At 40.3% G+C, this 14,992-nt stretch overlaps 1 protein-coding gene across 8 annotated transcripts in view; it reads left to right on the plus strand.

The window, feature by feature from the left end:
• asic1c (acid-sensing (proton-gated) ion channel 1c) overlaps positions 1-14,992 on the plus strand; it is a 114,310-nt gene that overhangs the window by 92,591 nt on the left and 6,727 nt on the right. For 7 of the 8 annotated variants that reach the window (XR_012595891.1, XM_074651552.1, XM_074651554.1 and 4 more), the window contains exons 2-9: positions 2,903-3,053; positions 3,951-4,078; positions 10,225-10,375; positions 10,460-10,516; positions 10,950-11,103; positions 11,314-11,405; positions 11,762-11,841; positions 13,349-13,420. Coding sequence is in view for 7 of the 8 variants with exons in the window: in XM_074651552.1 (XP_074507653.1) it covers positions 2,903-3,053; positions 3,951-4,078; positions 10,225-10,375; positions 10,460-10,516; positions 10,950-11,103; positions 11,314-11,405; positions 11,762-11,841; positions 13,349-13,420 (885 nt within the window). In the remaining variant the exon portion in view is untranslated. Of the gene's footprint in view, positions 1-2,902; positions 3,054-3,950; positions 4,079-8,296; positions 8,425-10,224; positions 10,376-10,459; positions 10,517-10,949; positions 11,104-11,313; positions 11,406-11,761; positions 11,842-13,348; positions 13,421-14,992 lie in introns of all 8 variants that reach the window. The other variant, XM_074651549.1, reaches the window with a different exon arrangement.

The raw sequence follows: 14,992 nt of genomic DNA on the forward strand, positions 1-14,992 counted from the left end.
TTCTACAGTGTGCATACAGAGTGACTAATTTATTTCTACAGCACTGAGAATAATTTAAATCTGGGAACACATTCATAGATTTAGCACTAACACTAACCTGTCATCGCATTAAACATCTTGCCTTTGTAGATCTGAACTAGAGCTGCAACAATTAATTGATAAATGTATTAAATTAATTAGCAACTATTGTGATAATATAAGTTCTATGATTCCAGCTTCTCAAATGTGAATATTTTCTGGTTTCTTTACTCCTCTATGACAGTAAACTGAATATCTTTGAGTTGTGGACAAAACAACACATTTGTGGACGTCGTCACAGGCTTTGGGAAACACTGATTTACATCTTTCACCATTTTCTGACATTTTAACTAATCGTTAGTTGCAGCCCTAATCTGAACATCTTTAGATGCAGAGTCATAAATATCAAAGATGTATCTGTGACTACTTCAACTGGTCTTGAAACAGTTGAAATGCAAAGTCCTGTGCACTGCAATACTGTATGTCATATTGTCCATAGTGGCTTCCCTGTTTTGCACAAGCCAGTGCACATCCTCCACAATCTTGGTCAGATTGGGGCCATAATTGGGATTTAAACTGTGTTGTGTGCTCACATGTTCAGCAACACATGGTGTGGCTGCGGTGTGACCGAATGAAACTCCCGTTTTATCTCAACTCATATCTGAATCTTTTAAAAAACGGGTCTCCAGTCACTTTGCAGACCTCATTAGCCAGCAGGGGGAAAAGGACCAAAGCGCTGTCGTATCTGTCTGAGGCTGAGCTGCATGTTAGTCTGTCTGTGTCTGGATGTGGAACACTGACTCTGGTCTCTTGAGATCAGATTTGCAATGCCGGTTGAGTTTTTGCCAGCAGCCCTCTCAACACGACCTCAACACACTGGGTAGTGAAAATCAACCATTAGATGACATCCCACTCCTTTCTGGCGTTACTTGTTATTTAAAAATGTGGCGAAGAATGACTTAGACAGCCACCCTGTTAAGTAAAGATATTTAGACAACCATGATCATTAATGTAGGAAGTATGGCTCGATGTAGCAAATTACTAAAGGTTTACAGTAAGGAGTTTTATATGGAAGCAAAAATGGGTCATTCGTTTTACGAGGAACTGAATATTCTGAAATTCTGAAAATGAACCATTAATAAATAATGTGGAAATTACCACTGAATTTATTGCATTGAAATATTTTACATTGAAAACAATATCTGAATATATGTGGTTTGAATTCCCCTTTTTGAAATTGCCAGAAGGTCATATCGATTTCTTTGATTCCAGTCAGCCTTGATTTCTCAGATGTTGAAGTTTTAATTTTGGTGTCTGACTTTCAATGATACTATTTCAGCAACCTGGTTTTTGGCTTAATTAAGCTTGAATTTAAACAACTTCAATGTTTTTTTTGTAATTGGACTAATTGGAGTTTCATTGTGAAGCCTAGAAAATGACTGAAAATCAAGTTTTTAAAATTGAAACTTGAAATTACCAACTGAACTGGTCGCCAGACTATCACAGGGCTGACACATAGAGACAGACAACCATTCACACTCACACACACCTAGTGCCAACAATTAACCTAACCTGCATGTCTTTGGACCGTGGGAGGAAGCCGGAGAACCCGGAGAAAACCCCCGCTAACACTGGAAGAACATGCAAACTCCACACAGAAGTGCCCCAAGCCGGGTTTGAACCTGGTAGAAATCTACAACATTAAATATTCAATAGTGACTAAATTTCACAATCTTTTTATTTTAGTTGCTTTTAAAATTCAAATCTTTCCCGAGCCTTTCTTTGCTTCCATAGCTTCATGATGATTTATGATTTTCCAGTATAGTCGTGACTCATTCACGCTCACCGCATTTAAATATGTATAGTTGTTTGTTGGGAACACAAACAAGCAGATGTTGTTGCATATGTAACTGTGATGATCTCGTTTGTGTGGCTGTGTGTGAGCCATACATACAGTACTGTAGGTGTTGTCACAGTTTAAAATGATATAAAACTAATATGACAGCTGTTTCTTCCCTATAGCACTGCATGTTTTCATATTGTGTTAAAATGCATGAGGAATAGATATCCTAGTTCCTCAGAGAGTTGCATAACCAATCAATTCTGCAGTCTGGTAGTCTTATCTCAAATTGATAGACTTATCTTGAATTTACTCAACCCCTCAAGCTGTATTCAGAATGTTAAGTTTATCCAAACTGTAGAGTTCACTTTAAAATGTCAACATTTCTAATCATGATGCAGATTTTATTTTTACTTGTTTGGCAGACGATGGAGATTTTTTCAATCCATGAACTTGAAAAAAAGTATATCTGTCAACTGTGAGCGCCGAAGCAAAAGCTTAAAATAAATAACTCAAGCCAACTGGATTAATTAAACTGGAAAGATATTCGGTGTGAACAAACGTACTGTAGAGATGGCACATCAAATGCTAAGTACCGCTGAGCTTTACTGGCGCAGGTTCGGTCTCTCAAGAAGTTTGAAAGTCGAGACACGCAAATATCTTTTACAAACCCAATTTACAGTTAGTTTGTGTGTCCAGAGAGCTTCCACCTCCGATGTTTCTTATTTAATGACTGCAAAATAGTACATTCACTCTAAGTTACTCAGGGGAAATTTGGAGTGAAATTGGGTAAAGATTGATAGCTGCTGCCGCTGCTGCTAAGGAAAGCTCATTAATTCCTCAAATCGGAGCCAGGTGCCTGTTTAAAGCCGGTACTGCCTTCTCTGATAATCACAAAGCCTTTGCAATGATTAGCTGTCCTGCACAATTACCGGCTGACATGTAATACATCTTGTACAGGTGCCCAATTTACCACAGCGCAGCGGAAAAGGCTTTGACTTTTCATTTACACTCCTGTTTTTTTTCTGTGCTCTTTTTTCACAGATTTACACCCGCTACGGAAAATGCTACACGTTCAACTCTGGATTGGACGGCAACCCTTTGCTGACCACGTTAAAAGGCGGCACGGGGAACGGCCTGGAGATCATGTTGGACATTCAGCAGGATGAATACCTGCCTGTTTGGGGAGAGACAGGTCAGTATGGTTAACATTTTAACTTGTATAACCCATAGAGTGTTTATAAAGATGGATGTCATGACAGCTCCCCAAAAGTGAAGCCAAAACATCTCGATCGCCCCCCTGGTGGCTGGTTGCAGTATAGCTCATAAATCCTGCCTCCCCAATGTTAGCGGATGGGACATGGGCCAAACTAAAAAGTCAAAGTACACCTCTAATACATTTCCCCAAAGATGGTTTCTGTCATTTTAGGTAGTTCTTATCACGCTGATGTATATTTGAGTGTTCATTTTTCTTTTATTTCGTTATTTGATGCTATAAAAAGGGGCTGAGACGTCATGATGTTAGCTGATGTCAGAATCTGAAAACGGGATATTTTGGCTTCACTTTGTGAAGTGGAGATGCATCCATTTATATATACAGTATATGGTTTAACCCTTTTGTGAAAATCCTTGTTGGGTTAACCTGGATATCCCAAGTAGTCTTCTAGTCCTTTGTCATCTCTATAACATGAGGATGTATCACTTCACATAGATAACAACATTTTTTCCCAGGTCTTCTCATTCATTCATTCATTCTGCAGAATTTTCACTACACAGAAGTGATGTACTAGCATATTATCTTGATATGTCCAGGTTTACAACTGACATCAGGTGTAATAAATTACATTCACTGACACATTGTCTTCAAGACAACAACACCCACTGTATCGCACGTTCATAAAGTATACAGCATGTAATAAATCTTCAGTTGTAAATCTGTTTAATGCCGTTCCACCACACTAACGTACGAGTGTCTCTCTGATATCAGCTTTCAGCATGGGCTTTAGGAGCACTTGGTGCCAGAGCCAAAAAGCGGGTTTCCATAGGCGACCGTATACTTGTTGTTACATTTTCTGGCGTGCTGTATCCACAGATGAGACCTCCTACGAAGCAGGCATCAAGGTTCAGATCCACAGCCAGGACGAGCCGCCCTTCATTGACCAACTGGGATTTGGTGTGGCCCCTGGTTTTCAAACTTTTGTGTCATGTCAGCAGCAACTGGTACCTAACGTTCAGCCTCCTCCCTTCCAACCTCCGACCGTTTTTTGTTCCGCTTCATTCTGTGTTTGTCCCCTAAATCCTCGCCAGCCAGTGCCCATTACCTCTGTGTCACAGAGCCTGGAGCAAAATCAGATCTTTGATTTAACTTGTGTGGGAAATGTGCAGTTAAGGTGTTATATAAACACCCAGCGATTCTCGGTACATGAAACTGAGGGATTATAGCAGCCAAGGAATATTGATAGAGCGGGGCCAAGTAATGATTGGATGCAAGCATACAAGCATACTGTGCTGATCTGAGCCAAAAGACCCTCAGACTACACAAAAAATATCTGGCAGCTCAGAGTGTTTGTTTTACTTTTCACATTTAGTCCTCACTTCTTTTAGAATGGGGGGAAAAAACTGTGAATACAGCCTATTCGTATGCTTTGAAAATTGACTCTAGTGGTGCACAAAAAAACACTCCGAGTTCACACAGGCTATAATGATCAAAACATTAACTCTGATTAATTAAAAATAAATCTAATTTAAAGCAGTTGAAGAGATAATTCAACATTTCTGATAATTAACACCCTCTAAAGCTGCAGTTGGTAACCTTGATCAAATATGATAAATACTTAGTTTTATAAAACAGTCACTATATCCTGACAGTAGGGCATGAGATAGATAATCTGAAAAACATCATGTTCCTCTGTGCCCTCCTAGTGACCTTGCACGGCAGATGGATTCTTGCCATGTCATGAGATCATTGCAGGATCAAATGTCAAACAAAAAAAAATCCATCTCGTCAGGCTTCAAGTAATGCGCTTGTGTCCGGCTCACCAGACAACAGACCAATCAGCATCCTGTGAGGAGCTACTACAGCTACGGGCGTGGCTTAGGTGTGTGAGGCCACACGGAGAGGCGAAGTTCACGAGTTTCACGTGCAGTGATTGACAGCTGCTGCTATCCTCGGCTCTGATTAGTTGTTTTCCTTCGGCTGCGGTGAAATTTTGCTAATGCCATTAAGGCCCAGAGAAATAGCGGCGATTAAGGCCGACTGTTGCTTTGCCTCACGTCGCCTTTATCTTAGCCGACGAGTTGCAATGGAACAGACCGCAAAGACTACAGTTGACGGCCAGTTAGCACGTATGTTCTGCGCCTGCATGAGATGAAATAACTCTCCACACCAGCAGGTCGCGGTAGTCTGTATTTGTCATTCAAAAAGAGAAACCGGAAGACTGAGGACTGCGGATATACAAGCCAATTTTAATGATACGTACATGAAACAAAGCGGCGTTTGCCGACCATTTTCACACCACTCTCACTCACCACTTAGCTTCATTCCAGATGGCAATGTTGTTGTGAAAATATCCGTTTGTTGGAGTGATCAGATGAGATGATGATGAAAAATGAGAAGAGCCTCCTGTGTTTTTCCTCTTGACTTTACTCGTTGGCTTGCTTTACTCACTTCCGTTTCTCTTCTCGTTTACTGATTCGTTTGAGTCAAGTGTTTTCTCTCACTGACAAGCTCCACTGCCGCTGAATCGGCCAAAAAACTTCAGACTTGGGCAGACAAGAGCCGACGGTGCGGGACACACCGCGAAAACTAGGCCGACAGACGCTCACCGACGGCCCCAAACTGTCCGGCCCTGACTTGGTGTATCAGGAGGACACAGAGGAACATGACATTTTTCACAGATTATCTGTCATGTACTACTTTCAGGATATAGTGACAGTTTTATAAAAATAACTTTTTATCACAGTTGCTCAAAGTTACCGATTGCAGCTTTAAGCTAATTTCCTCACTGAAATTATTCAGCCAAATCAGACTGCTTTAAAGATTCACTATAAATAACTGACCTCCGAAGGCGCCCTCTCAAGATTTGCTGTATCTCGAGGGAAAGATGTTAAAGTTATCATCATGTTTTTGATGTCAAATTGAACTATTAAAAGAACCCCGGTGCACCGGTCATCCTATTAATTTATTTCCCAATTCTACTACTTAAAGTATGCGTCGTTGGATGAGAAAGATGACCCACAGCTATGTTGAAGATAGTTTAAAATGTACTATGATTTAGGGACACGGTAAAATGAGTGTTTTAAGACACAATATCAAGGGAGGCAAAAAAGCCTGTGGCGGGTTTTGTAGAAAATTAGTTTCTAGCCCTCAACTATCCCTTTACTGCCGTCGGTGAAGGACAAAAGTAATAACTATAGTTAAGCCCGGATTGATCAGAAAGCCTGTGCTCAAGGTCGTAACACCGAGCTAGTATGGATATCCTATCCAGATGTAATGACGCTGTACAGCAGTTATGTGATGTTGCCGAGACAACACATTCAAATCGTGCCTCTTTTGTCTACACAAGCCAAACGGCAGTCAGTGAGAGAATAGGGAAATATCCTCTGACAAACAGAAAAATCCTCAGAAAATGGTGCCCGTGCCACAAAGGATTTTAGGATTTTGCAATGATTACCTTTGAGATCAAGTGTATTTTTGTATTGTGCTGCAGGCTCATTTAAAATCTCCACAGTCCCTGTGAAGTCTTAAAGTAATGGACACTTCAGCAGTAAATCTAATTAATTACTGGGGAATTTAATCGAGCCTAATTTAAATGATTTTGCTCCTAAAGTTAATGGTCTTGGTCAGTTCATGAGCATGAGATAAATGATCAAATGAAACCTTCCACCATTGTTTTAGCAGAATAACATGGGATGCTCTAGGCAGAGTTTGGTCTCCTAAAAACAGACACTCGGACACCACAAAGATGACAAATTCTATTTTTGGGATGCAGTTTTTGAAACATGTAATATTTCTTTCTCTCTCTTTCTCTGTATGAGTGTAAAATGCTCCGAGTGTATCATCAGTCAGCCGTCTCCGAGAAGTGAATCTGATCTATTAATCAGCATCGCAAAGTTTCCTCCTGAAAGCAGAAGCGCATGGATTGTCATTTATAACCGCGACACGAGCGCCCACACCAGTGACAGCTAAAAGACGTGTTTACGACCTAAAAGATGTGCTGAATTAATTAGGCTGTCATTAAAGTCTGGCCGGCATTAATTTAAGTCAGTCTCCAACGAGCACGGTGACACTGCTCTCAGTGTAATAACAGACAGCTGGATGAAGCACTTATGATTTCAAGACTTTTCATTTGTGAAGCTTCTGTCAGAGGGAATTTAATTTTTAATATGACTTGTGAGATCAGAGAGACATGAAGACGACACCACCAACTTTTAGAGGAGAATTATGTAATGGTTGAAACTAGGGCTGTCAAAGTTAACTTGATAATAACGTGTTAACGCAAATTCATTTTAACGCCACTAATTTCTTTAACGTATTAACGCATCTTTTGATTTTAAGGTTGTAGCGGGCTCAGTTTTAAAGCTCGAGTGAAGATACTGGCATCATACGAAACTAGAAAACATAAGGAAACCATGTCATACTAGATTGTGCGCAAAGGAGTTTAAATAACGCTCCAATTTTACGCTAAATTTTGGCGTGGAAAAACTGTAATGGTCATTTTCAAATGGGTCCCTTGACCTCTGACCTCAAGATATGTGAATGAAAATGGGTTCCATGGGTACCCACGAGTCTGCCCTTTAAAGACATGCCCACTTTATGATAATCACATGCAGTTTGGAGCAAGTCATAGTCAAGTCAGCACACTGACACACTGACAGCTGTTGTTGCCTGTTGGGCTTGAGTTTGCCATGTTATGATTTGAGCATATTTTTATGCTAGATGCAGTACCTGTGAGGGTTTCTGGACAATATTGGTCATTATCTTGTGTTAATTGACTTCCAATAATAAATTCATACATACATTTGCATAAAGCACTCCCATGTTGATAAGAATATTAAATACTTGACAAATCTCCCTTTAAGGTACATTTTTAACAGATAAATAATGTGTGATTAATTTGAGATTAATCACGATTAACTATGGACAATCATGCGATTAATCGCGATTGAACATTGTAATCGATTGACAGCCCTAGTTGAAACTGAACTGTGTCGTCACTCAAGCTTGAGTGGATGTAAGAAGAGAGTGGCTGAATGACGACCCACCGGTACGCCAATGCTGCAAAGTTTCCACGCGCCGCTGGGAGTTGTAGCTGTGTCGTTGTTATACTGACAACAGGTTGTATTTCTGTCCCTCGCCTTGCTGTTGCTCCTCCTTATTATTATTATTATTGATAGTGATGTGGGCCGTGTTCCCTCACCCCTCACCCTTCGCCCTAGATGAGACGTCCTATGAGGCCGGCATAAAGGTACAGCTTCACACTCAGTCAGAGCCTCCGTTCCTCCACGAGCTGGGCTTCGGGGTCGCCCCCGGCTTCCAAACGTTTGTTTCCAGCCAAGTGCAGAGGGTAGCGTATGACTGTTTGGGCTTGCTGCATGCCACACATACTGTATTATTAAATAGCTACACACCCATCAGTAAGTTTCATCTGCTGGTCTCCCCTCTCCCCCTCCCTGAGGAATGGATCCATCTGTCCCTCTCTGCGTGGCTGAAGCAACACCATCCAACAACATCTGCAGTCCTTGTCGCCATTGTCTTCTCTGTTTAATAGTTGTCAGTAAAGAACAGCTAATGGGTTTCATTCCAGCTTTAATCCATTCATCCGAGTCTGTATCTTCATCATTGTTTGGCTTTACCCTCTCATGTTACCATGTACAGTTCTGATAACATTATTTTTGCTTGTTTTGCCTTTATGTTATCGGGGGGATCCTCTGGAACGCTATTTAAAGTCATCTGGAGGGACCCGACAATGTGATTCATTAAGTTTTATTACCCGTGAAGACTGGCATTCCTTCTTTTTTTTTTTTTTACTCCAGTTATGAGAGTCTGTGGGCTAGAAATGGAGTTCAATAAAGGCTTAACAATGTTTGCCAGTTTAAGTCCACTCCCTCGGTGAATCACACTCTATCTCTGTTACTTCCCATCGACTAAATGACCGTCAGATTGTCAGAGTTAGCCTGGTTAGAGCCGGTGGAGATGATTGGGAATTACAGTGAGCCTTAATGTGACAACAGCAGCATCACTTCTCTGTGAAGTTTTGTCAGGAAGAAGCCTTTTGGCATTGATTGTTGGCCAGCTCCCACTGCAATTAGCAGCTACATGCTCCAATGCCCAAGCAAGCATCGGTAGCCTTCATAAATAATTGGTTCGGTTTTGTCATGAAGATGAGTAGTAGACACTCATTACCATAAATTGCTGTAAACAAGACTTTTAAAGCGGATTGAAAGTCTTGTTGGTGGTAAAACGTTGGTGGAGTTTCTTTAAAGTGTTAAGACAGAGCGCACACAGGGCACAGTGCTGTAGCCTTAAGACGAGCACCACGGGTCTAATGTTTACTTTGAACCAACACCTTAAAATTCAGGCATTAAATATTCCTCATTAGTGGGTTCAATTAGAATTCCCTGAGTTACTCAGAAATGTACAGTAATGACCTCCTCTTCACCTTTTTAATGAGAGTTTTACCTCTAATGAGACTGCAGACTGACTTCACTTCTCCGTTTAATTCACAAAGCTTTGCAGTCCAGCGTAGTTTTATAATAAACTCTCACGGGCTTTGATTAGAATATCTAAATAGTTAATCAACAATAAAATAAAAAACACTTTTATGAGCTTCTGGGGAGCAGTTTATTCGTTAGGAATTCATCAAATATTTACTACGAAGTGGGATGTAATGTCTGTTTTAAATTCAGTTCATTTATTTGTTCATTTAAAAAAACGTGTTTATTGTTCTGAATTCTGTTCTCAGGGTTGTAAAATTTGTCCATTGATTGTGGTGTCCTTGTCTGAATCTACGTATTTTACAGATTTCTATTACGCCTGTGTCTATTCCCATGGTATTCTGCTTCCCACCGGGGACTAGACCTGCATCAGTAATGTTCTGCATGACGTCTGCTTGCTGCTACACATGAGCGATAATGTTGGTCTGACTGGACATTTTGTGCCGATATTGTCTCAGTGCACATTTTCATTGAAATGCTTCTGTATTTATTTCTTTTTTTTTTTACGTTTGACACATTTTGTGTTGAGTTTTGTCAGCTTGTCGTCCTCTTTTTGTACTTCTGCTGTACTGGGCTTATGCATTATGTTATTCGTTGTAATCCTGTGTGCTGATATGCTGAGGGAAAACATGTGCTGTTTGCTCTTTCAGCTCCAGTACCTCCCTCCGCCTTGGGGAGATTGCAAGTCTACCCCAATAGACTCTGAGTACTTCTCCACATACAGCATCACCGCCTGCCGCATTGACTGTGAAACACGGTACCTGCTGGAGAACTGCAACTGCAGGATGGTTCACATGCCTGGTAGGATTTCACAAACACTGAAATGTTGCAAATACTTGTCTCTTCATGTAGTAATTATTTTCACCTTTCTGTTATTTCAAACAGGGACCTCCACAGTTTGCACACCTGAGCAGTACAAAGACTGTGCTGACCCGGCTTTAGGTGAGCCCACACACTTAATTGCATACAATATTAGTGTGACAGTTTTGCAATAATGTCTGAATTCAGCGTTCAGCAACACTATTCAAGCTTTTATATAATGCCTCTGCAGCTTTAACTTGAAATTGCTTTAATCTCAGACAGTGCTGAAGCAAAAATAATAAAGTAAAATTATTGTTTAAAAGTTCCATTAGAAAGATTTGTGATGTGTCCATGCTTCGCTGATATCAAATAAATCCCATAGAGACTTTTTTTATCCTCTCTCCTCTGTTTTATTAACTTCAGTCATTATTTGCTTTCATGGAAAGTGAACGATGGCAGCGAATGTAGTTAATCAGTCGTGTGCAGAGATATTTTTAGAGAGCCTCTGCATGCAGAGTTTGTTTGATTCTTCGCAGTGATCGCAACATTTTGAAATGACTTTGATCATCCACAGACTTTTTGGTAGAGAAAGACAACGATTACTGTGTCTGTCAGACCCCCTGCAACATGACTCGCTATGGCAAGGAGCTGTCCATGGTTAAGATCCCCAGTAAGGCATCTGCTAAATATCTGGCTAAGAAATTCAACAAAACTGAGCAATATATTGGGTAAGTATTATTTGGTAGCCGTCCGTTATTTCGATTTCAGCCTCTTTTCTTTCTTTTTCTGTTGATGGATGGGTGTACTGTGACAAAGCATGACCTGGGTCTCCATCGTTCACCTTCAATGTAACAATAATGAAAGATAGTTACACGGGAAATGTGAGATATCATTTGGTTTAATGTGATTTCAACAGTTCTTGTCTGTCCTCTCTCCAGAGAAAATATATTGGTCATGGACATCTTCTTTGAAGCTCTGAATTATGAGAAGATTGAGCAGAAGAAGGCCTATGAAATTGCAGGGCTTCTCGGTAAGATCCTCGCAGTCTCAGGTTCATTGTGACAGAAAAATGTGTCTGACCTCGGTATCGGCGCTCTCAGCGGGCCGCCGCCGCACATTTCACATCGTGTGTTCACGCCTGGTGCTTTGAGGTTTCCTCTTTGAACTCGTGAAACAGGCTGAACACATTTTCATAATCTGATGCTTTTGCAAGGGCAAGCCGGGTTGGGTCTGATGAGGAGTTGGGGCTTGATGGACACTTTCGACAATTCTGCTCAGATCACTCAGACAGATACTGAATTAGAAGTGACAGCGCGGGGAATGCTTTCACGCACCGTTGTTCAATTACTGTACCTGTACCATATCTGTTCATCTCTCTCCTTCTAGGTGATATTGGAGGTCAGATGGGGCTGTTCATTGGAGCCAGTGTCTTAACAATACTGGAGATATTCGACTACCTATATGAGGTAAAGTGATGATTTTCACTAATCGAAATTCTCTTTATTCTTGTCCTACTGTCTACAAAGGCACATAGTTAAGTAAAATAAGTTTCAGATAACCTTTGAATATATTTCTACTGCTTGTGTTCAATCTTAAAGGAATAGTTGGACATTTTGGGAAATAGGCTAATTCAGAGTCTAATGTCTGTACGGTAAATATGAATCTATACCCATCAGCCAGCAGCCATTTAGCGTTGCTCAGAACTGTGGTTCCCAAATTTTTTTTACCTCAAAGACCCCTAAATGGACACAAATTAGACCATGGACCCCCATTTAATGAGATTTTGTCCAAGGGTCCCCCATCTGTTGTTGGTTTTTTACTTTTAGATGTTTTATTACAGAGAGTGTATGAAACCAATGACCAAAATAGTCATAGATTCTGTCATTGTGTTACTTGTGGATGGACTCCAGGAACCCCCCTCAAGGACCCCAATTTGGGAACCATTGGCTTAGAGTAAACACTGGAAACAGGCTGTCCTGGCTCTGTCCGAAAAAGAAACAAAATCTGCATACCAGCACCTCGAAACCTCACTAATTAACACATTTTGTGTTTGTTTTTAATGTGAACAAAAACTGACATGTAAAAATGTCAAGTTTGGGCTTTTTTGGGGGGATATATATCTATGACTATTTGGTTGGGAGCATTAAATACATGGTTGCCGGACAACTGCTCCCGCCAAGAGATAGCCCAGCAGCAAAAAACACAACTTGTTCTTGCACTCTGGTTTTTGAACGGATTAAATTAATAAGATATAACTTGTTAATTAGTGATCTTAAAGGTACAGTGTGTAGGATTTGGTGGCATCTAGTGGTGTAGTTGCAGATTGCAACTAACTGAATATCTCTCCGCTCACTCCTTCCTTTCCAAGACTTCGGTAAAGTGAGCCGCCGAGAGCAAAACCGTGGTAACGCCGTTCACCTCACTCAGAGGCCATCCTTACCATAATACACTGCTTTAGAAGCAACTGAAGTCAGACGGCAGCTGGCGCTACCACAGTTTTGCACTTTGCAGCTCACGTTACCTCAGTTTCACAAGCATTTTGGAGAACCACGGTAACGTAAAAACATGAAAGGCTCTCTCTAGAGTCGGTGTTTGGTTTGAGCAACATGGTGGATGTAGATATGAAGGGCTTATTCTAAGCTAACAAAAACACAACGATTCTTCAGGTGATTATACACTAATGAAAACATAGTTATTAATATTTGTATTCCATTTCTGCTAATAGATCCCCTGAAATGTTACACGCTGTTCCTTAAAGTGAGCTGTTTTCCCTCTGTTTCCAGTCATTATGCTAAACTAGGATAACCGGCTGCTGGCTGCAGCTTCATGTTCACCGTACAGACATGAGAGTGATATCAATCATTTCATCTGACTCTCGGCAAGACAGTGAATACGCATATTTCCCAAAAACCTAGATTAAATATATTTTTACTGCTAATGTTTTGTCTTAATACCTGATGTTTTTGCATTTAGGTGTTTAAGGATAAGGTTTTGGGCTACTTCATACGCAAGAAAAGACCACAGCGTTGTCAGAGCGACAATCTGGTAATTTTAGTCTCTCAGAATTCATTTGATTTAATGAATGAAATGAATGTGATGTATTAAATGAGCCTCAGGAACAACAATAACAACAAAAAAATGTCTGCTAACACTGGAAATGCTTTTAATGAACAGCACCAGACAGAAAACAAAGCCACACCACAATGTTATCATTAGTTTCAATTTACCATGCAGAAAAGACGTATTGCGCTAGAAAACACAATCATCAATAATATATTTTGTTTTTTATTGCACAGTATGAATGCATAATCTGTTTATCTAATATTACACACATGGGACTTTATTTACATGGTGAATATTATAGAGAAGCAGCACAAAGTATGCCCTATGATGGCAAAAATCTACAATAGTTTTACAGATGGAATACAAAGGAATATTTACAAGGAGCAAACTGACTTTTTAAGTCTCTTATTCCAAGGTTTTTTTTTGTGGTTCGTCAAGTGTTTTGCTACTTGAGTTCCCTTAAACTACAATGCATGGACAAAGAGGAGTGAATTGTCTGACCTGCTCTGGATTAACTTCTTATCATGACTCATAAACTGTTATTACATTTAGATGTTATAGCCCTTACCATAGTTGATCCCACACATCAGTATTAACACAATATACAGTAGCTTCTCGATGTCACCTTCAATCATGTAATTAAAGTTCACTTAGAGCGCGAAAAGCTGTTATTGTACTCTGGTTTTGCTGCTTTATGTCTGGCAGTGTGATCAGAGGAAACTCAGGATGGATTCATGTAGGAGAGTAGACTAATGAGCAGAAAATGGAACAAGATTAAGAGGTCTGGAGATTTTATTAACATTTCATGATCAACTCATTTCCAGAGCCTTCAAGGCAATGAAACCCATTTTCACTTCAAAATGAAAGCTAGAATAATGTGGGGCATTTCTGTCCTGCCCTAAATCACGGCATTTTGTCGAGCCCAGTGGTTTAACACACTGGCGTCCGGAGGCACCTCCACTTCCCCTGCAGACTGTTATGTAAGCTTTATATAGAGCTGTTCAGAAATTATTCATAACTGAAACCCACCTTCTTAATATAAGTAATCAGCAAATGTTCAGCGCATACTGCTGAATCAAACCTTTTCTGGCTACAGCTGCAGAACCGCCGGTATACTCACTGTGCTGAGAAAAATATGCGAGATTCTTATTTTTCAGTCTAATTCTAAATTGATGTTATCATTTTATTCGTAACGAATTCAACCATCAGGGTTTTTCAGATCGAAGGGAGTATCTTTTCTGATAGCAAACGAATAAATAACTCCTATTATAGTCCCTCAAAGAAGTTTCCTGGGTGCAGCATTTTTATTTTTTTAAATTAAAGGTAGGGTCGGTAATATTGAGAAACTAGCGTTACTACTACTAGTACACTAGATTTTAAAAATGATCCAACCGATAAACCCAGCCCAGTGTCGCCAACTCTTTTACAAAGAAAGTAGTTAGCAGCACTAGCTCCAAAAGTCCCTAAGTCTAGAGAGAAAGTTGCCAAGTCGGCAACACTGACAATCCGTCCCTTTACGCCTCCCTCCAAAGTCACAAAGGAACATGGCTATAA

This window comes from Sebastes fasciatus, chromosome 11 (genome assembly GCF_043250625.1).
Source record: "Sebastes fasciatus isolate fSebFas1 chromosome 11, fSebFas1.pri, whole genome shotgun sequence".
Classification (NCBI taxonomy): Eukaryota; Metazoa; Chordata; class Actinopteri; order Perciformes; family Sebastidae; genus Sebastes; species Sebastes fasciatus.